We start from the raw sequence: 23174 nt of genomic DNA, 5'->3' as shown, positions 1-23174 counted from the left end.
GGAAACAATAGTTAAGAAGTCAGAAGAAGGCCAGGACTGGGTAGGGCAGCTGTGAGAGAACTAGAAAAGGTCCTCAAATGCAATGATGTATCTGAACACCAAAGTCAGGATCATTCAGACCATGGTATTCCTGACGTCTATGTATGGATGTGAAAGTTGGACAGTGAAAAATGGGGATAAGAGAAAAATCAACTCCTTTGAAATGTGGTGCCTGAGGAGAGCTTTGTACATACCATGGACTGCGAAAAAGACAAATAATTGGGTGTTAGAACAAATTAAACCAGAAGTGTCACTAGAAGCTAAAATGATGAAACTGAGGTTATCATACTTTGGACACATCATGAGGAGATCTGATTCACTAGAAAAGACAATAGTGCTGGGAAAAACAGAAGGGAGTAGAAAAAGAGGAAGGCCAAACAAGAGATGGATTGATTCCATAAAGGAAGCCACAGACCTGAGCTTACAAGATCTGAACAGGGTGGTTCACGACAGATGCTCTTAGAAGTCGCTGATTCATAGGGTCACCATAAGTTGTAATTGACTTAAAGGCACATAACAACAACAACAAAGTAATACTTTAAACTTGGCCGGGTAACAAATTGGCAACCAGTGCAGATCCCTGAGCAGAGGTGTTATATGCTGACAGGGTCTCGCTCCCCATCAGCAATCTGGCTGTATGTAGCATTCTGCACTAACTGCCATTTCTGGGTCAAGTGCAAGGGAAGTCCTACATAGAGTGTATTGCAGTAATCCAGTCTTGAAGTCACCAGTGCCTGAACTCCTGTGGCCACGCTCTCCCGGTCCTGGAATGCTCACAGTTGTCTCACCAGGTGCAGCTGATAAAAGGCACTTCTAGCCATTGAGACTACCTGGGCCTCCAGTGACGCAGCTGGATCCACAACCACTCCCAAACTGCATACCTGCTACTTCAGGGTGAGGGCAAGCATGTCCAGGGCAGGCCATTTCCCACTGTCTCAGACATGGGAACCACTTGACCACAGTGCCTCTGCCTTGCCAGGATTCAAGCTGAGCTTATTTTCCTCCTTCCATCCCACCAATACATCCAGGCACTGGTCCAAAGCCCATCCAACCTTCACCTGATTCAGATGCTATAGAAAAGAAGAACTGAGTGTCATCAGCATACTGATGATACCTTTCCCCAAAACTCCTAATGACTGCTCCCTGCGGCTTCATACAGATATTAAATGGCGTGGGGGATAAGATGGGTACCCTGCGGCGTATGACACATAGGTCCTTCCTCTGAAAGCAATGCCTTCTTCCTTCTAAACAGCAGCCATGAAAACCTGCACATTCTTGGAGGTTGAATCAACGACCCTATTGAAACTCAATCGGCTGAGATTTGGGAATGGTGGAAAATGTACAAAAGAAGCCACGTCCGCCTCTTCGCATGTGGAATGCAGGTTTTATGCGCCTGCCAGGAGTCCTTGCAGTGAAGCATCCTCTCTTGGTACACCACCCTCTTTCTCCTCCTTTGGCCCAGCTGGTGAAAATGAAATGCTGTAGAAACAGGCATGATTCCCTTGGATGAGGCCTGCCGCCCTTTGAATCCCTGGGATGCTGATGACTGATGGGCTGGCTCGTAGGTTTTAATATGTTGACATGGGGCCAGTTTGTGCACTTGCAAAGTGAAGCTTGGATGATACAGAGTTCATAGCTTGGAAGGAATTCTGAACTGAGAAAAAAAATGGTCTTCACGATGATGGGTGGGTGATGGCCTTGTGTGCTGCACACAGCCAGACCTGGGGGAAATGGAAATGGACTGTCTTCAAGTCGATTTCGACTCATGGCCACCCTATGCATAGGGTTTTAGTGGTAAGCAGTGTTCAGAGGTAGCCTTCCTCTGAGGCTGAGAGGCAGTGACTGCCCAAGGTCACCCAGTGAGCTTCATGGCTGTGTGGGGATTCGAACCCTGGTCTCCCAGGTTGTAGTGCAACACTCTAACCGCTATGCCACACTGGGGAGAGGAGGCAAAATGTACCTCTGTATGTGCTGTGAGGTTGCTCTTGGTGGAGGCTGAACCATTATATGTTGTGGCGGGTGGGCAAGGTGACCCCCCCCAAAGTTCAGTGCTTTATTCTTCCTTAGGTAAATATTATTTATTTAATTTATTTGCTAGCTTCTCTTCAGCCCTAGCACTTGGACTAGTTTACAGAAAATGACTCTCAAAACACATTTTTAAAAATCCATCAAGCAAATCACAGCAAGCAGATTAAAAATCCCAGCATAAAAGAAAAAGATGACAAAACTATAAAAGGCCTGAGCAAAACTAAAAATGTTTTGCTTGGTGCTGAAAAGTAAATGAATGGCATGAGGTGAGCCTTTCTGGGGGTGAAGGGAGCTCTCAGGTTGGGGTGATACAAGGGCCAAACCAGATGTGCTGCTAACTGTGTGAATGCAATTAACACAGGCTTTTCTTTCTTTCCTTCTGGGTTATGTAAGCAACAGCTGTTTTGGGAAAGTCTGAGGAGCCTTGGAACCATGATGGATGGAACGGGGATGTTGAACTCCCCCTCCCCATGACAGAGACAAAATTGCCTCTCCAAAGCAGCTGTTTGCATTGAAAGGGAAGACAGACAGGCTGTTTGAAATTAGTTTATTTACAGTTGTATTTCACCTTCAAATAGATATAGTCCATCTGAAGCACATTTTTTGCACTTCCCATTCCCTTCCCCCCATTTGTCCCACACCCCTGCAGTTGCAGTTGAACTCATTTGGGAGTGTTTTTTTTTTAAATAACATTTTAACCCTTCCTTCCTGTATGGCTCTTTGTTCAGGATTAAGAGGCCCAGTATGGCTCTCTTACCTGATTTCTTTTTTCATATCCATAGGCATCAGTTGCATAATCTTCACTGTCCTCCTTCATGATGAAAATGACAAGGTTGGCAGAACTTCACCGATTTCATCAATACCTTTTCAGGGTTGTTATTTTTAAATTAAAATGCATCCCTCATCTCTCTCTGTGTGTTTGATGGCCTCCAGACTGTCAGTATTTTGAAGGAGAAATTCAAGTGCATACTGGAAATTTAGGTTTGCCATGCAATTAAAGTGGACTTTTTGTGGGGAAATGCTTGGAAAAGTTTGGGATGAACGAATAAACACTCCATACAAGCAAATCAAGATGAAAGATCATTGTTATGTTGCTGTCTGCACAAACACATGCTCAATAAGAAAACTGGCCCAAGGTCACCTAGTGCGCTTCATGGCTGTGTGGGGATTCAAACCCCATTCTCCCAGGTCGTAGTCCAACACCTTAACCACTACACCACACCATATATATAAAAACCTGTTACTGAAATTGACAAGAAAAAAAGTACCAATAGTGCATGTAAATTTCACATGCCTCCAGAAAGGGGCATTGGGTGAAATCGATCTGATTCCTTCCCCTCCCCTGACTTAGTCAAATGCACTGGAAACCAGAGAGGAAAGAAACTCGTGGGTGGGTGGCAGCTAATGCAAAAAGCAGAGTTGTACCACCAGCCAAGTCATGCCAGGCTCGCACTCTAGCTGCAGGGCAATGTGGGTCACCAACCATCTGCGACAAGAAAGGGGGGAGAATATCATATCTTCTGTAGCAGTAGCTGACCTGTAAGGCAGGGACGTGACATTAAGTGCAGGAAAAGCATTAGATGAGAACAGTGGCGATGCACATTAACCAAAGTGGGGAAAGGTTCCTCTGTGACTATTATTAATGTGTTAGGAAGTGCACGTGTGAGTTTGGCCTTAGCTGAACATTAATAGGATTTCTTGATTAAGGGTTGTATTGGTGACCCTAAAAAGCACTGGGGTTTCCAACTACCTGTCCCCAGGATAGTGAATGTCTGAAGTCTGTCTGCCTCTTACTTAATCTCTGGATTGGTCTAAACCTGCTGTTTTCTGAACTGAACACAAATAACACACCATATACTTAAAGCAAGAGCTTGGAAAATTTACTTTTTTTAAACTACAACTCCCATCAGCCCCAGCCAGCATGTCCACTGGATTGGGCTGATGGGAGTTGTAGTTCAAAAAAGGAAATTTTCCAAGCTCTGCTTAAAGCACATCCAACACACATTTAAAGCACATGACTTTCCCCCGAAGAATCCTAGGAACTGTAGTTTGTTAAGGGTACAGGAAATTAGTAGCTCTGTGAGGGGAAAACCACAGTCCCCAAGATTCTTTGGGGGAAATCTTGTGCTTTAAATGTGTGATGTGGATCTGCCTATTAACTGTTCAGCTTCTGCTGCCTCTGAGTAACCCTATCATTTTTTTCCTGCCTTCTACACATCTGCATGAGTTTCCATTACACCCTGGAATGGGCTTTCACTTTGGTCCAAAGCCAGAGATAAACCTTGTGAGCAGAAAAAATGAGCAGATAGCGCCCATCCTGTCTGTTGGTAGTTCTTGATAATCCTGTAAATTAAATAAACGCCAAGAACAGAACACTCAGAAGGTTATAGTGTTATTTTGTTTTATTTTTTTTAAAAAGATGAGGATGCTGCCACTCATCTTGTCCAAAACCTTTGAGCCTCTTACTATACTAAAAAGAGGCATTTATTTCTTACTGGCTTTCTGGAGGAAAAATTTAAAGAAGCTATAATAAATCAGGGAGGGAAATGTATTAAAAAAGAGCCCTTGTGAATTTGGGTTTTCGTTCTTTTTTTTAAGTTACTAAAATCAAATTTTTGACATATGCGACAAAAAGTAACCCTATGGGAGTCCGATGGAGCCACTGGGATTAAAAATACTGCCGTTGTGAGATGTTTATGACGTGGTTGGGCCCGTGTTAAATGGTTTTTCCCTCCCTGGCAAGCCGGCTGAAATCTGTAGCCTGAGACTCAGGGAGCCACCAAAGTTGCTTCTCTGTTCTCACAGGCCACAATTAGGCTCCCATCTGAGGGTCACCTTTGCCTTGGTCTGGTTCAATGTGGATGGTTAAAGTTTGACATTCAATGGCTGAGCTTAAACCTAGCAGTGTTGGGGGGCACAAGAGCCATGCTTTTTGCATCCACCTCTTTATCATTCTAGATATGTAGGAGCTGGTTTATTTTATTTATTTATTTATTAAATTTATATACCGCCCCATAGCCGAAGCTCTCTGGGCGGTGCACAACAGACAAACAACCAATATACAATTAAAACCATATGTTAAACAACTTTAAAATAGATTCATTATAGCATAAATCGAACAAATTAAACACAGATAATAAATATTAAAATTAAATTAGTTAAAATATTAGGATGTGAAGATGTTAAGGTGTTAAAAATTACAATATTAGATATTAAAGTATTAAAATATTGAATATCAAAATATTAAAATGCCTGGGAGAAGAGGAAGGTTTTTACCTGGCGCCAAAAAGATAATAATGTTGGCGCCAGGCGTACCTCATCAGGAAGAGTATTCCACAGTTCGGGGGCCACCACTGAGAAGGCCCTTTTTCTCGTTGTCACCTTCCGGGCTTCTCTCTGAGTAGGCACCCAGAGGAGGGCCTTTGATGTTGAGCGCAGTGTACGGGTAGGTTCGTATCGGGAGAGGCGTTCCAACAAGTATTGTGGTCCCAAGCCATTTAGGGCTTTATAAGTTAAAACCAGCACTTTGAATCGAGCTCGGAAACATATGGGCAACCAGTGCAAGTGGGCCAGAGTCGGTGTTATATGATCAGACCGCCTCGTCCCTGTTAATAGTCTGGCCGCTGCATTTTGCACGAGCTGTAGCTTCCGAACCGTCTTCAAAGGCAGCCCCATGTAGAGTGCATTGCAGTAGTCTAGTTTAGAGGTTACCGGTGCATGGACAACTGACGCAAGGTTGTCCCTGTCCAGATAGGGGCGTAGTTGGGCCACCAGCCGAAGTTGGTAGAAAGCACTCCGTGCCACCGAGGCTACCTGTGCCTCTAGTGACAGGGATGGTTCTAAAAGAACTCCCAAACTACGGATCTGCTCCTTCAGGGGGAGTGCAACCCCATCCAGGACAGGATGAACATCATCTGTTCAGGAGAACCACCTACTAACAGCATCTCAGTCTTGTCTGGATTGAGCCTCAATTTATTCGCTCTCATCCAGTCCATTATCGCAGCCGAGCATCGGTTCAGCACATTAACAGCCTCACCTGAAAAAGATGAACAGGAGAAGTAGAGCTGCGTGTCATCAGCATACTGGTGGCAACGCACTCCAAAACTCCTGATGACGGCACCCAGTGGCTTCATGTAGATGTTAAAAAGCATGGGGGATAGTACTGACCCCTGTGGAACTCCATATTGGAGAGCCCAGGGTGCTGAGCAAAATTCCCCAAGCACTACCTTCTGGAGACGACCCGCCAAGTAGGAGCGGAACCACTGCCAGGCAGTGCCTCCAACTCCCAGATCAGCTAGTCTCCCCAGAAGGATACCATGGTCGATGGTATCAAAAGCCACTGCGAGATCAAGGAGAATCAACAGAGTTACACTCCCCCTGTCTTTCTCCCGACACAAGTCATCATACAGGGTGACCAAGGCCGTCTCCGTGCCAAAAACCGGGCCTGAAACCCGATTGAAATGGATCCAGATAATTGGTCTCATCCAAGAGCGCCTGGAGCTGGTCTGGTTGTGAAGGAAAAGGCACTCTATTCATGCTCAGGAAGACTTCCTCGTGTTGCACTTCCTAGACATTAAAATAGGTCCTAAGAATACAGGAAGCTGTCTTCTACTCAGTCATTGGTACCTCTTGTTCAGTATTGCCAGCAACTCTCCAGCGGTTAAGAACAGAAGGAGAGTCCTGTAGCTGGATCAGGCCAAAGGGGGCCCATCTAGTCCAGCATCCTGTTCACACAGTGGCCGACCAGATGCCTCTACGGGATGCCTGCAAGTAAGAACTGAGGACAAGGGCACCCTCCTCCCCATGTGTGACTCCCAGCAGCTGGCAACAGTGAAGGGAGAACGTAGCCATCAAGACTAGTAGCTGGTAGTATGGATTCAGGAAGGGGTCCTCTCCTAACGCTAGCTGGAGATGCCAGGGATTAAACCCAGGCCTCTCTACATGCAATGCATGTATAGTAGGGCCCCGCTTTATGGCGCTTCGCTAATGCAGCAGTCTCAATTAGACTAAAGCCCCACTCATACGGCGCTTGTTCCACTTTTATGGTGGTTTTTGGGCATCACGCACCATTCTATTCAATGGGTTCTGCTTTACAGCAGTTTTTGCTTTATGACGGGGGTCCGGAATGTAACCCGCTGTATGAGTGGGGCCCTACTGTACTCTACCACTGAGCTATGGCCCTGCTCCCCCATGTAGGCTGTGGGCATGCAGTGAGTTGTGTGTGTTACCACCATCACCTGTGTCCCTCACCTTTCACAGTTGTGGAAGCTCATTGTATAGTCAGAAGGAACTACACAGGAAGCAGCCTCGGACCAAGTCACACTGTTTGTTTATCTAGCCCAATACTGGCTACTCAGGCTGGCAGAGGCTTCATAGCTCTATGATTCTAACATATGGAGGGCCTCAGGTTCTCCATCACTGGAGTAGAGAATGAGCGCATATTCCCAGAGCCTCCCAGGAGGCAAGGTGAAAATGTTCCTGGCAGAGAGATGCACCGAAGGGGAAAGCTTGGATTTCTGCCTTCTACTCTGCAGCTTGTATGGGCATAAATGGACCCTCCATGTTCAGAGACGGAATACCTTTTAATGTTAATTATTGAGGACAAACAATGGCACTAAGGTTTTTGCCTTCACTTTCCTGTTTTCAAAGCATTTGACTGGCAGCTGTTGGAAACAAATGCTTTCTATATACTAGATGGGAATGTTCATCCCAGCCAGCTGGCCTCTTCTTCGTCTTATTTTGAAGATAACCTTGTCCTTAATTCTCCTCTACTCTGCAGCTTGAGGTCACAAATGCATCACTGCCACCTAGGGCAGTGGCTTCTTTTTCTGTTCTCTTTTCTAAAAGCAACATTATTTCCCCAGAAATTATACTTTTATCACACACTTCTGTGAGAAAATGTCTTAGTACCACTCCTCCGCTTTAAAGCCAGAGCCAATGCTGTCTAGAGAAAACAAAGTCTGGCTTCAGAGACAAATGAACAGAAGAGGACAAAGGCTAAAGTCCACTTTGAACAGTCACACAGTGGCAGAGGCCACAAGTCCTGACACATCATTCAGTCTTTTGTGATCTAGCCAAGGGGAGCCACTATGCTATCTGGCTTCCTAAATCAGAACTATTTCAGAACTATTGAAAACATTTTCTATGTACATATACGTTATTGGTCCTCGAATCCCTCGATTGAGAACCCATGAGAACACAGAATATCATTAAATGATAAGAACTCAAGAACAGCCTGGCTACTGGTTCTGGCCAAAGGCCCATCCAGTTTAGCATCCTGTTCTCACAGTGGCCAACCACATGCCCACTACGGGAAATCTGCAAGCAGGCCGTGAGTGCAACAGCATTCTCCCCACTTGTGACTCCCAGCAACTGGTATGCAGATATATGTCTGGCTACTTTCCTTTAATTTCCTGATAATACTCTTTGGAATTCCCTCCAGAATTCCCTTCCCTTAAATATTAGATAGGCGCCATCTCTGTTATCTTTTTGGTGCCTACTGAAGATCTTCCTCTTTCAACAAGCCTTTTAAGTCTACATTTGTGTTGAAATTGCTTTTTAAGATGTTTTTAAAGTTTTTTTTAAAAAATATGTTTTTAAAGACATTTTAGTATACTTTAATGTTCATTTTTATGATGTTTTATAGTGTTTTTGTCTGCCACCCTGGGCTTCTATTGGGAGGAAGGGCAGGATATAAGTTTAATAAATAATAATAAAATAGTTTAAATAGTTAAAGCTGTGCTTGGTTGGGGTCAATTTAACCAGTAGGACTGGTGAGAGACACTCATTTTTGGAGTGTCAACTCAAGTCAGGTTTATTTAGATATTGCACTCAAAAGTGGTTCACAACTGACGGAAGTATGTTAACAACAGAAAAAAATGGAAATGGACTGCCTTCAAGTTGATTCCAACTTACGAGTGACCCTATGACTAGGGTTTTCATGGTAAGCGGTATTCAGAGGGGGTTTCCCATTGCCTTCCTCTTAGGCTGAGAGGCAGTGACTGGCCCAAGGCCACCCAGTGAGCTTCATGGCTGTGTGGGGATCCAAACCCTGGTCTCCCAGGTCGTAGTCCAGCACCTTAAACCACTACACCACAACAATAGCATAATTCCTAAATGTTGTAAGTAAAGCCCCAGTGCTTGTAACCTGAACCAGTGGGATGCAATAGGCAGAAAGGCAAACTGTTCTTCCCTCACTGGGGATCCTTCTTGAAATAACCACTTGTAGTTTGATTTTCTCAGGCTTTCCTCCCTTCTTCTGGCTAGTCAGAATGTATGTGTGAATGCCAGCCTCATGACTCCAGAATGGCCACATGTATGCCTGTACTCGGAGTGGTTTTATTTTCCATGAGTAATAAACCTTAAGTTTCTGCACTCTGCTGCTATATATACCAAACTCCAATAATAACAATATTCCATTACAATCAAGTTCATTACAAAAATGAAGTAACTAATTAAAACTAATAAAATATAAAACATTATTAATGTAATAATACTCAGTCCCTAACGATATTTAATTATGCTAGGACAAACAACAATACTTTAATGACATTATTAATTCACAAGGGCGGTGCTGAAGGATTAGTGTCAGTGCAGAGGGCTTCACCCCCCCCCATGTTTGCCCCAAATCTGTTCTAGGGGTTCCCCCCAACCCTCCAGAGCAGATTTGGGGAGGGTATGGAATACACATGGGGAGTGAGTCCTGTTGTGTTAGTACCAAATCAGAGCTTGGAAAAGTTACTTTTTTAAACTACAACTCCCATCAGCCCCAGCCAGCATGGCCACTGGATTGCACTGATGGGAGTTGTAGTTCAAAAAAGTAACTTTTCCAAGCTCTGCAATCCTTGTGCTAGGACCAGTACAGTTATATCTCAGTTAACAAAGTAGATGCATTCTTGGACATTACTTCTTAAAAAAAAAAAATTGGTACCAGAGGTAGGAATAATATGGAAAGAATAGGGATAGGTTCCGATACCCATTCATAGATAACTACCTGGCAGCCACCCCCTCCCCCTCCTTCTCTTCCTCTGAATCGTATTGGATCATTCCTTCCCCAGCCCTGAGAGAAAGCAAGAGATCTCTTTCATGCAAAGCAAACAGGCTAGTCAGTTTCACCTTAAAGCAAACACACAGGCGCATCAGTTTCACATTAAAGCAAAGGCACAGGCCTGAAAGTTTATCCATAGCAAAGCAGTTTCACCATAAAAAAAAAAGCCTTCCTTAAAAGGAGCTAGCTTCCTGGAGGATTCGTCAACTAAGGTATTACTATATTTAGTTGAATACCACCCCATGTCACAATTTACTTATCCAAGCTAGCAAAAACCACAAGCAGTTATGTCGGTTCTGGCGTGTTTCTTTAACAGGGAATGAAAAGCGCTTCTCTGGGAATAATACTCCAAAGTCTAGATCGGGATGGGGAATATTCTTCAGCCCAAAGGCTGCATTCCCTCTTGGGCAATCTTCTGGGGGCTTCCTGCCGGCGATGGGTGGGGCCAGGGGCAAAAGTAGGCAGAGCAAGAGATATGGTTTTTACCTTTGACATAGACATGTTAAAGTCAGAGGTTTCTAAACACACACACACACTCCTCTCCATATTGCATCTAGGCAAGTTCACTGACACATTCCTGCTAGGGAAAAACTCTTATGGACAGCATGCAGCATGGCCGGTGGGGAGAGTGGCTTGGGGGATAGTACTTAAAGGCCAGATAGATTTGGTCCCTGGGTCTAGGGATCCTCAATCCTGGATCTGTTGCGAGGGTCGTGGGGGTTTGATTATGCTGGTAGGCTGGTTTTGAACTGGCTCAGAAAACTTTGATTTTATTACATTTATATCCCACCTGTTTTATGCTATGGAACATAGCATTCATGTGGCTTCCAGTCTAGGCACTGACCGGACTCAGCCCTTCTTAGCTCCAACAAGGTGGTGGCCCCTTCACAAGTCGATTATGACTTATGGAGACCCTATGAATCAGTGACCTCCAAGAGCATCTGTCATGAATCACCCTGTTCAGATCTTGTAAGCTCAGGTCTGTGGCTTCCTTTATGGAATCAACCCATCTCTTGTGTGGCTTTCCTCTTTTTCTACTCCCTTCTGTTTTTCCCAGCATTATGGTCTTTTCTAGTGAATCATGTCTTCTCATGATGTGTCCAAAGTATGATAACCTCAGTTCCATCATATTAGCTTCTAGTGACAGAGGAAGGCAATGGTAAACCACCTCTGAATACCGCTTACCATGAAAACCCTATTCATAGAGTCACCATAAGCTGAAATCAACTTGAAGGCAGTCCAGTTACATTTTGTCTCCATTTTGGTTAATGACTGTGCCAAGGTATTGATAATCCTTGATAAGTTTAATGTCCTCATTGTCAACTTCAAAGTTGCATAAATCTTCTGTTGTCATTACTTTGGTCGTCTTGGCGTTGAGCTGTAGTCCTGCTTTTGTGCTTTCCTCTTTAACCTTCATCAGCATTCTTTTCAAATCTTTACTGGTTTCTGCTAAGAGTATGGTATCGTCTGCATATCTTAAATTATTGATGTTTCTCCCTCCAGTTTACACACCTCCTTCATCATGGTCCAATTCTGCTTTCCGTATGATATGTTCTGCGTACAGATTAAACGAATAGGGTGATCGTTTAGTATCTTTTAGTAGTTTTTTAGTATCTTTAGGGTCTGTTAGCATCTTTCAGCATTTCCCAGCGTCCCTCTGGGCCCTTCTTTTTCAGCATTCACCGTTGCTAGGATGCATCATTAACCCCCTCCTCTCTGCTTCTGTTTAGGCTGACAGAGGCACATGATCCAAAGATTCATTCCCATTGGTTCCGAGGTGACATGTGATTTTAAAAAAATCCAGTAGAAGGCTGAGGGGGAGGGGCTGGAGCTGAGCGAAGCTGTTGTTGCTGGGCGACGGGAGAGCGAGCGGGCCCGTTCCTACTCGAAGCTACGGGCCGCGGAGCAGGTAAGGGGGCCGGCATGGCGGGTGGGTTTCCCCCCTCAAATTCTGACACGCACGCATTGGGAAGATCAACAGGCGGTAATTTCTCGGAAGAAAGCTGTTCCTTGCGGGCTCTAGCCCCTGAGTATGTGTGGGAAAAGTTCACTCTGTACATGCTCAGAAGCAGTTGATTTTTTTCAGGCAACTTCCCCCCCCTGCAAACACATCTCCTTTCGCTTCAGGGTACCTCTGTGACAGGCAGAGTTTCGACAGGTGAGGCATCCTCCTCCGCCACAGCTTCTCTAGGCCGAGTAAAGCTTCACCTGGTTGATTTCTGCCTGTCACGCCTCTGCAACACCCCGCCTGTGTTTGGAGCCAGGAGTTTAAAGTTGCAGACCTCTTCTCTGGGTTGTAGCCGGGAAACACTTTTTCTGCAACAGGCAAGGGAGAAAGAAAGGGAACCTCTGCAGTCTGAAACAAACACACACAACGCTTTTTGTGATTAGAATTTTTTTGCCTTGAGAGTGATCTGTAGCTTTAGAAATTTATTTTAACTTTAAAATTATGCAGCTGTTGCCTTTCACTATCTTTATGCTTAGAGATAACTGGCATTTGCAACCTGTCAGAAAAGTTACTTCCTTTATGATTTTTCTTCCCCATCCCTTATTATTTACTTATCCAACTTTTAAAACCACCCTTTATAAAAAGCAGATTTTACAAAACATTCTATAAAGCAGAACACAACACAGTAGCAAACACAGAATTAATGATTAAAACCAACAATTAAAGAGAAACATTTTTATGAAAACGGCAGTAGTTCATAATGACAATAATGCTGAGACCTTAAACAAAATAATCAATTTCCGCCCAAAAGCAAATATGTCTTAACCGAGACACTGGCCTGATTTGTGTCACAGTAAGCCAAACTGTGGGCTATCAAAACAGTGCGGATATGCCGACTTCTGGAGAGGAGTTTGTACCCACTTTGTTCTTCCCTGAGCCTTTTCGGTCAGCACAGTTTGGCAGCTAAGCCCAACTTTGGCTCAATGTGCCATCCATACCAGAATCATGGTGAACTTCTCTCCTCATTAACCATAATCTGTTGTCAAGAACGAACCTTGAGTACAGATCATAGTTAAGGAGGAGAGAGCTTAACCGTGATCCCGCTTTCAGACAACATGTAAAACCAAATCTTGGCTTGGCTGCGGCGCTGTGCTGAGCTAAAACGAATGAGCAAAGTGGCTGCGATTTCCTCCCTGGGAGCCAGTGTGTTTGTGCTAAGCCATGGTTTGGCTGAGTGTTGCATGTGAACATTGCTTTGGAAGCCCAAAACAGTACAGGGCACCCACTTCTCCAGGTTCTATAGTTGGGGTGCCATTACAGAGAAGGCTCCATCTTGCACAAGCTCCATTTGCAGGATGAATCTTTTCTATATGTTCTGTGATCTTTGTTAGAGTGCACAGTTCAGACAGAGTTCCTTCTCCAGGACCCCCCTCTGAGCGAGGCTGAGAAGGTGGTGACAAAAGAGAGGGCCTTTTCAATTGTGGCTACCCATCTGTGGAATATGCTTCCCAGTGGGGTCTGCCTGGCACCTTCATTGACATCTTTTCATGCCAAGTAATGACTTATCTTTTTTCCCAGGCACTTGATAGACTAGGATGATGTGGTTTGTATTAGTGTGCTGCTAAAGCTTTCTGTAGCTGTATGGGATAGTTGTTTTATTGTTTTGTTTTATGGTATGATATATTTATTTTGGTTTTTAACAGTGTTGTAAGTCACTTGAAGACCTTCAGGTAACAAGCATCTAATAAATAGTAATAAAAGTAATAATTATGACTTGGAGAATCAGGAATTGCCACAGGATTGCACGCTAGTTCTCTGTGGCTGGTTTTCCTTTAATCAGTATTTTTGTTGTGCCAATGCAATATTTCCGGTGTGTATGTTCAAACCCTACCAACATGAATTCAGTCTAGAAAAGATTCCCCTCCCCCCCCAAAAAAGTAGTAAGGCTTATTCTATTTATTTGTTTATTTATCTATTACATTTATATACCGCCCCATAGCCGAAGCTCTCTGGGCGGTTTACAACAATTACAAACATTAAAAACAAATATACAAATTTAAAAACACATGCTAAAATGCCTGGGAAAAGAGGAAAGTCTTGACCTGGTGCTGAAAAGATAACAGTGTTGGCTCCAGGCGCACCTCATCAGGGAGATCATTCCATAATTCCATCCTACAGTTAACAAGATGAGAATATTTTGGAAAAACAAGGTATAGAAACGGCATAAATAAAGTATAACAGCATAAATAATACATAGGTTCAAAGTAGAATTTACACTGCTTGGGTTAACTTCCTGAAACCTATTGTCACTTTTCCTCCCTCTCTCTCCACTGCACTGTGACATAATTCCTCCACTCCTGCATTCTCTCCCTTCTCTCTTATAACCAGCCATGCATCACCCTCCCAACTGGCCATTCCCAAGTATTTTTCACTACAGCTGCAATATCTGAATTAGGCAACAAGGATGAGTATGTTAGCTACTGTTTGCAAGCCCACTTAAAATCTTTCCTTCACATTCTCATTTGAGGTTAGGGCTAACCATAGTTTGTTGATGTTTTGCTAGAAGAACTCTGTCAATGGAGCAGGACATTTGACATGGGCTGTGAGGGAGAGGAGAGAACTTGTACATCCATTTGTGTGCATGATTCCTCCACCTGGGGTGGGATGAATCTGAACATTTGGATTGTTGGGAGGCATCTGTATGAAATTTGATTCCGAAGAAAGATGATTTCTATAATTTGAAAAGCAAAAATAGATTTAAAGCACATAAGTAATTTTATTAAAAGTTATGCATAGTCCTCCTCATTGTAATTGCAGGTTACTCTCGTCGTAAGAGTTGCTCGACATTTATGATGGGAGACGTCCTTGCGTATGAAGCAGAGCTGCTTGGAATGGTAAAGGAGGTGTGTTTTTCTGTCAGAAAGGGGCATTTGTTTCGCATTTACTGAAGTCTGCCTGGTGGTTCAGAACTCAGTAACACAATTTTGTTGGTATGAGATTGTCCTGTAGTGGCTCTGAAAAAGATCTTATTACAAATCTTAATGAGCAAGAAGAGTGGGGGGCGGTGGAGGCAGTGATGACCTGGTGGTGGCAGGGTTGTGCTCTTTAGGATGGGGATAGGATGGGAGGAGGTGGAAGGTTGGGGGATCTCCAGCTTGGCAGAAGTGGCCCTGCAGCTGCCTGCCCCAGCCCCCGTGAGCCATTGCTGGACTTAACTAACACTTCACTCTTGATCTGCAGGTAGGCCCTCTGCAGTGCTACAGTTGTTTGGGGTCAGAGCTTTCAAACTCTCTGTTTATTTTCCAAGCTTCCTTTTAGAGGCTCCTGTTCTGTTCCATACTGCCAGAACCAGTGTAGCCCCCCATTTCTGTACTGACTCTTCCCTTGAATTGTTTGTATTTTATGCCACCTTGAGAGCTGCTACAGTTGAAAGGTGATCTGTTAATACAGTAAATGAATAAAATACACAGTTTCCTCCGATATGTCCCGATTTCTCACATACATTCCTTGTTTTCTGCCCCACCTCCATCCCAAGTCAGCTGCCCTCCTTAAATACCTTAATTTAATTACTTCATGCTTTAGTTATCAGCATGTTGCCTGTTATTGCGGTATGTGAGCAGACCTGGCAATGCTCTGTCTTTTCCCATTAGCTAATATGAAGGTGGCCGGTTGTGAAAGAAGGAAGCGAAAAGTCATTCTGCATCTTTGCCCTTTTTGCCTCTGAGATTGACCGTGGGGTCCCTGTTCTGTTGTTACCTTGCCTTGACCTACCTTCATTGCTTGCTTCTTTTAATGGGAATTAATGCAGTTTCTTTTATGTCTTCTTGTGTTTGCAGTATTTGGACTTTGCAGAATTTGAAGATACCGTGAAATCATTTACAAAGGAATGCAAAATAAAAGGAAAACCATTACCTAAAACTGGAGGTAGTTCTGTGAAGGACTCCAAGGCTCTGATAATTCAGGTAACATCTATCTTTTTTGTGTGAAATCTATATCTGGTTGATTGGAAAAATTGGATCCCTCTGCTTATGTGTTGGGGCTTTTCTGTGCAACTCTATTGCCATCTTTAAAACATGCTCCTGTGAGGTATAGATGGTTTTGCACAGCATATAGGGGGCTCATATTCAAGTAGCGCTAAGGTGAATGTTCTGTCAGCACAAAGACTTCTCCTTGTGCAATGGAACGTTGTCCCACTGTCCTTCCTCTGTGTGCCACCTAAATCTGTTCTGGGTTTTCCCCCAACACTCCGGTGCACATTTGGGGACAGCGTGTGTGTGCGGGAATCCTGCTGCACTATCATTGATCCTTGCAGTAGCCTTTGTCCTCTGTTTGTGGACTTCCCAGAAGTAGATCACTATTGGAAACCTTGCTCTAGATTCTAGCAGAACAATTTATTTATTTATTTATTTAAAACATTTATAACCCGCTCTATTTTCAGAGAACTTAGAGCGGCGTACAAAGAACAATTATAAAAAATAAAATTGGCAAAATAATAACTATATTAAAATATTAAAATACATATAATCAACCTAGTAAAATTATGAGGCATCCTATATATTAATTAATTGAACGCTTGGGAAAATAGAAATGTTTTGACCTGGCGACGAAATATGCCAAGGGAAGTGGACAACCGCACCTCCACTGGCAAAGAGTTCCAGAGATCAGGGGCAACAACAGAAAAGGCCCTATTTCTGGTCCCCATTAGACGAACTTGAGATGTTATAATAATAATAATAATAATAATAAATTTAATTTTTGTGTCGCCTATCTGGCCGAAACCACTCTAGGCGACGTACAACATTAAATTCAACAATACATAATAATACAATACATAATAAAATACAGTGCAGTCAACAATAATCATTTTAAAAGCAGCAGTACAGAACAGTTTAGGGCCATCAATAGACAGTTTTAAAACAATATAAAGAAATTAGCCCACCCCGGGGATCCCAAAGGCCTGTCCAAAGAGCCATGTTTTCAAGGCTCGGCGAAATGTATCTAGGGAAGGGGCATGGCGAAGATCGAATGGGAGGGAGTTCCAGAGAGTGGGGGCCGCCACTGAGAATGCCCTCTCTCTAGTCCCCACCAACCTAGCTGTTTTCGTTGGTGGGACGGAGAGAAGGCCCTGTGTGGCTGATCTGGTCGGGCGGCTTAGTTGGTGGTACTGGAGGTGCTCCTTCAGGTAAACTGGGCCGAGACCGTATAGGGATTTAAAGGTTAAGACCAACACCTTGAATTGGGCCTGGAAAACAACTGGAAGCCAATGTAGATGAAATAACACCGGCGTGATGTGATCACGGCGGCGGCTGTTTGTAAGCAGGCGTGCCGCCGCATTCTGCACCAGTTGTAGTTTCCGGACCATTTTCAAGGGTAACCCCACGTAGAGCGCATTGCAGTAGTCTAATCGAGAGGTGACCAGGGCATGTACCACCAGTGGGAGCTGATGAATAGGAAGGTAGGGTTGCAACCTCCGTATGAGGTGTAGTTGATACCAAGCTGCCCGGCTCACTGCCGAAATCTGAGCCTCCATGGACAGCTTGGAATCAAGAACAACCCCGAGGCTGCGGACCTGATCCTTCAGGGGCAATTTTACCCCATTAAGATTCAGGTCAGCAACACCCAACCTTCCCCTGTCACCCACAAGTAGCACCTCGGTCTTATCAGGATTGAGCTTCAGCCTGTTTCTTCCCATCCACCCACTAACGGATTCCAGGCACTTGGACAAGGTCTCTACAGCCAACTCCGGTGAAGATTTAAAGGAGAGATAGAGCTGCGTGTCATTAGCATATTGGTGACACCGCAGCCCCAAACCCCTGATGATAGCTCCCAGCGGTTTTACATAGATGTTAAATAGCATGGGAGAGAGGATAGAACCCTGTGGTACTCCACAAGTGAGGGGCCAAGGGTCTGAAACCTCATCTCCCAATGCTACCTGTTGATGCCTGTCAGAGAGAAAGGAACGGAACCACTGTAAAACAGTGCCTCCTATTCCTAATTCCTAATCCATGTTGATGGAATCACAAGGCGGGGGTCAGTAGAAGACCTCAAAGGCCGAGCAGGTTCATAAGAGGACATGCAATCAGATAGATAACCAGGGCCCAGGCCATGCAGAGCTTTAAAGGTTAGGACCAGTACCTTGAATTGAGCCCGGAAGCGGATCAGCAGCCAATGCAATTGTTGCAGAAGTGGAGTTGTATGGGCCCATAAGCCAGCTCCTGTTAGCATTCTGGCTGCCACTCTCTGAACTAGTTTAAGCTTCCGGGCTGTCTTCAACGGCAGCCCTACATAAAGTGCATTGCAATAGTCCAGTCGGGAAGTAACTAAGGCGTGTGTTACCTTCGTTAGATCAGATGTTTCCAGAAACGGGCGCAGTTGGCGAACCAGTCTTAACTGGGCAAAAGCACTCCTGGAGACCGCCGAAACCTGGGCATCCAGGCTTAAAGCTGAATCCAAGCGTACTCCCAAACTGCGAACCTGAGTCTTCAGGGCGAGTGCAACCCCATTCAACATAGGTAAATTCCCTATTTCTAGGTCAATCTTACAGCTAACGAGGAGCACTTCTGTTTTATCCGGATTTAATTTCAGCTTGTTCATATTCATCCAGTCCATCACTGAGATCAGGCACTGGTTCAGAGGCCGGACGGCTTCCTTAGCATCTGGAGGGAAGGAGAAGTACAGCTGGGTGTCATCTGCATATTGGTGGTAACTCACTCCAAACCTCTGGATGACCTCACCTAGCAGCTTCATATAAATGTTAAATAACTTTGGAGACGACACTGAGCCCTGAGGAACCCCGCATGTTAGGGGCCAGGGATTTGAGTAGAAGTCCCCGAGTTGAACCTCCTGCGTTCTACCCTCCAGGAAGGAACGAAGCCACTGCAAAGCAGTACCTTGTAGTCCCATCCCAGAGAGGCGATCTAGAAGGATATCATGATCAATAGTGTCAAAGGCCGCTGAGAGATCGAGGAGAACCAACAGGGACGCACTCCCCCTGTCTAATTCCCTGCGGAGGTCATCAACTAAGGCAACCAAAGCCGTCTCAGTCCCATGGCCAGGTCTGAAACCAGACTGGAATGGATCATAATAATCGGTTTCTTCAAGAAAACACTGAAGTTGAGTCACAACTACTCGCTCGATAACTTTACTTAGAAATGGAAGGTTGGAGACTGGGCGAAAATTTTCTAAGCAAAGAGGGTCTAAGGAGGGGTTTTTTAACAATGGTCTTACAATAGCCTCTTTTAAAGAACCAGGGAGGTAGCCTTGTTGAAGCGAGGCATTGACTATCCTCCAGGCCCAATTAGCCAATCCCTCTCTGGCCTGCTTTATAATCCAAGAGGGACAAGGGTCAAGCGGGCAGGTGGTAGGTTTCATCTCCCTAAGGACATTAATTATATCCTCGGTATGAACAAGCTGAAAAGAATCCAGTTTAATGGAACTAACAGAGGCCAAAGGTACTTCCCCAGAAACTGCATTAGTATTGGCATCTAAATCTGAGCAGATCTGGGCGACTTTGTTTTCAAAGTGCAAGGCAAATTGTTGACAACGATCATCTGAATGGTCAGTGGCGGGTTCATGATGGTCAAGATTAAGAAGACTTTTAACCACCCGGTACAATTCCGCTGGTTGGTTGTCAGCTGAAGAAATAGAAGCTGAGAAAAAAGTTCTTTGTGCAGCGTGCCTAGATGCCATGTAGATCCTAGAAAATTCCTTAACACAGAGTCTATCAGATAGACTCCGCGATTTCCGCCAACGACGCTCTAAACCTCTGCGTGTGCGTTTCATAGACAACAGTTCACTGGAGAACCATGGGGCTGATCTAACCCGAACACGTCTAGGGGGGCGTTCAGGGGCAATTGAGTCTATTGCCCTAGTCATCTCATCGTTCCATAACTCGACCAGGGCTTCTGCAGAGTCACTTATTCGAGAGATAGGGAATTCTCCGAGAGCTGAGAGGAAACCAACAGGATCCAATAGTCTCTTAGGGCAGATCATTTTAGTAGATTTCTTCGACTCACGAAGGTTACAAATTGTGGATAATCTAAATTTAATCAAAGAATGATCTGTCCATCATAGAGGGACTATTGAGAGCCTTTCTACTCCCGGATCATTCTCAAATAAATCCCACGTAAAAGACAAGATCAAGGGTATGGCCTGCAACATGTGTGGGGTCCGAAATTAATTGGGACAACCCCATGGTTGTCATAGCCGCCATAAAATCCTGGGCCACTCCAGATGGTGAGGACTCAGCGTGGATGTTGAAGTCGCCCAGAACTAATAGCCTGGGGGACTCCAGCATCAACTCAGAGATCAACTTGGAGAGCCCAGGTAGAGAGGATGTTAGATAACGGGGCGAGCAGTATACCAATAGTATCGCTATCTTATTTTGCCCACCAAGCTTTAGATGGAGGCATTCAAACCCCTCAGTTTGCGGGAGAGGACATCTGGTCAAGGGAATAGAGTCCCGATAAACCACTGCAACTCCCCCTCCCCGACCCCCGGGTCTAGCTTGCTGTTGCACAGAGAAACCTGGTGGACAGAGACCGGTTAGGTTAACCCCACCGGATTCCGACAACCAGGTCTCAGTAATGCATGCCAGGTCTGCATATTCATCCAGGATAAGATCCTGGATGATTGCAGTCTTATTATTTACAGACCTGGCATTAAAAAGCAAGACTAGTAACCCAGGGGCATTATCATCTAAGTATGACTGTCTATTGATATAAGATAGTCGAACAGGGGTTGACAGTCAACGCTGAACTACGTTATTCTTAGGACAATAGATTGGCTTCCTCCAGTTATATCTCCCTCTTTTAGATATAATTTCTATGGGTTTACCCTCTAAGATAGTCACTGAGTCCAAACAGGATTTCTGTGGCATCAGCAATGGAGGATAGAATGGCCGACCTGGTTGAACTATGTCAGGTCAAGGTGAACTAGAGTCTTGTTGGTGGACCAAAGCCTCCAAAGAAAACGTGTATCTGGAGGTATCCGAACCTACTTGAGCTAACATAGGAGCAGATGACATCGTTTCCTTGGGATGAACTTTGCAAGAGTCCAATTCGGAGTCTAAGAAACAGGAGGAAGATTTCTTAGCTTGAAGAATTCCAAGGAGTTTATGTAAATCATTAATGATATCTTGCTGGGCGTGATCTGAGAAATTAGGAAATTTGTCCAATAGCTCCTCTGCTCCACAGCCAGTTAATAAAAAAGATTTATCTCCTAATTCTTCCTGATTAGATGTTACTGATCGTAAATAGGGCGAAGCATTCGTGGAGGGAGAGCTAGTAGAAGCACTATAGCTATTATAGAACAATTCTAATGTTCTTAAAGTAAAAGAACTTGCTGCTGTGTCTGAGTGTCTCAAAGCTATTTCCAGGAGAGGGCAAGGTTGGCAAGTCAATAATTGGGGCCCTGTCTCGATCTATGGATTGGCCCTTGTTAGTGTGGAGGATTACTTACATCTGAAAAGCTTGCTTATCAGCCTCTGCTGAAGAGGATAGCTCAGGGCAACTAGAAAGTTGTCTGCCCCTCCTCCCCAGGTATCAAAATCAAAGTATTGTGGTTGAGCACCTCCAATTTCTCTGACCTCTTGGTGAAAGATGGCAGTAGCGGCACAACTGGGCCATACTGGATTGGGCTTTCTTCCCTCTGAGAGGCAGAGGGTGAGTGTGGATGGACAGGGGGCAGTGCCTTGTTTTTCTTTCATTTTCTGAATGCAAAGATTCTTAAAATTATTGCTATTTATTGTTGTGTGTGTCATATTGTTGAAGAGTAAACTTTTTGTACAGGATAGGATAGGCAGAATAAAAATCTGAGGAATAATAAGACTAGCTGTGAAACAGCTGCGATGAATACTTCTTACGTGTCTGTGCTGTTTGGATTTGGTACAGAAATGGTGCCCTTAGGTGGTCTTGATCAGCGTTAAGTCTGATGAATTGATTGGTTGACGAAGATTAGAAAGGGACTTCTGTAACCGGGTGGATTACAGATGAAGTATTTCAAGAACTGAGTTGTTAAACATGTAACTTCTTTTTTTCTTCTCTTCGGAAGGATCTGCTAACGTCCTTTACTGATGGAGACCAGGACGTTTTCTTTGAACTCTGGGAAGAACATGTTCCCTCCTCAATCCGAGACAATGAAGCTGTTGCCCAGAAGCTAGAGTTCTATCTTCACATCCATTTTGCCATCTACCTGTTCAAGCACTCCGTGGGAAAGCCTGTATGTTTGCTTTTCTTAAAAGCAAAAGGAGTCCTGGGCTCCTTCCGGGAGGAAGGGTGGGATATAAATTTAATCAAGAAATAAATAATAAAATAAATAAATATGGCCTTGTAGGTTTTTATCTTACTTTGAGTGAGCAGAGGAGGCCATGAGTCAGTCAACCATTGACTCCCCATGTCTTTGAAAAACCCATTGGCATCACCTGTCAAATCAGGTTTGTGGCTTTCACCTAGTTCTCACTGAGATAGTCACCCTGTCATATCACTTATTGCTCTTCTATTAAAAAAAATACATTTGATTATGATGATTAAATTCATTACCCTTCTGGGCTCCTTCTGGAAAGAACGGCAGGATATAAATGTAATGAATAATTAATGAATGAATAAATAAAATCCCCGTCCTACACCAGCAGGGCCCAGGGCACATTAAATTTAAATTGTTTAAAATTCAGTCTCAAAAACAGATAAAACATCCACATTACAAGATCCCTGCATGTAGAACATTAGATGTCAAGCAGAAGGGTTCTTGCTTTGCCTTCACCCTGCCACGTTAGCTTTCTGTGTGCAGAATTTTTTTTTTTTTTTGTATGAAGGAGCATTTAGTTAGGAACTTCCACCTGCAGCAACTCCAGGCCACAGGGAATATGCTTGAATACCAGTTGCTGGAAAACACAGAAGGGGAGAGTGCTGTTGCGCTCAGGTTCTGATTGTGGGCTTCCCATAGGCATCCGGTTGGCCTCTGTGAGAACAGGATGCTGGACTAGATTGACGATTGGCCTGATCCGGCAGGCTCTTCTTATGCTTACATGCTTGCTCCTCCTCTTCTTCTGTGTTTGAGAGGGGGAGACTGGAAACTGCTTCTTGCTACCGGAGACCACAGAGAGTCATTAACATC

The 23174-nt window shown here is 44.3% G+C and overlaps 1 protein-coding gene across 2 annotated transcripts in view; it reads left to right on the top strand.

Moving 5' to 3' along the window:
• Positions 1-11936: 11936 nt before the first annotated feature.
• ARMC9 (armadillo repeat containing 9) overlaps positions 11937-23174 on the top strand; it is a 141348-nt gene continuing 130110 nt past the window's right edge. For both annotated transcript variants that reach the window (XM_061637543.1, XM_061637544.1), the window contains exons 1-4: positions 11937-12023; positions 14880-14965; positions 15899-16024; positions 22113-22280. In XM_061637543.1, the coding sequence (XP_061493527.1) occupies positions 14912-14965; positions 15899-16024; positions 22113-22280 (348 nt within the window). In that variant the 5' untranslated portion in view covers positions 11937-12023; positions 14880-14911. The remainder of the gene's footprint in view (positions 12024-14879; positions 14966-15898; positions 16025-22112; positions 22281-23174) is intronic.

This window comes from Rhineura floridana, chromosome 7, assembly GCF_030035675.1.
Source record: "Rhineura floridana isolate rRhiFlo1 chromosome 7, rRhiFlo1.hap2, whole genome shotgun sequence".
NCBI lineage: Eukaryota > Metazoa > Chordata > Lepidosauria > Squamata > Rhineuridae > Rhineura > Rhineura floridana.
Note: the sequence above shows the minus strand (reverse complement) of the source record. Positions and strands in the feature narration are given on the sequence as shown.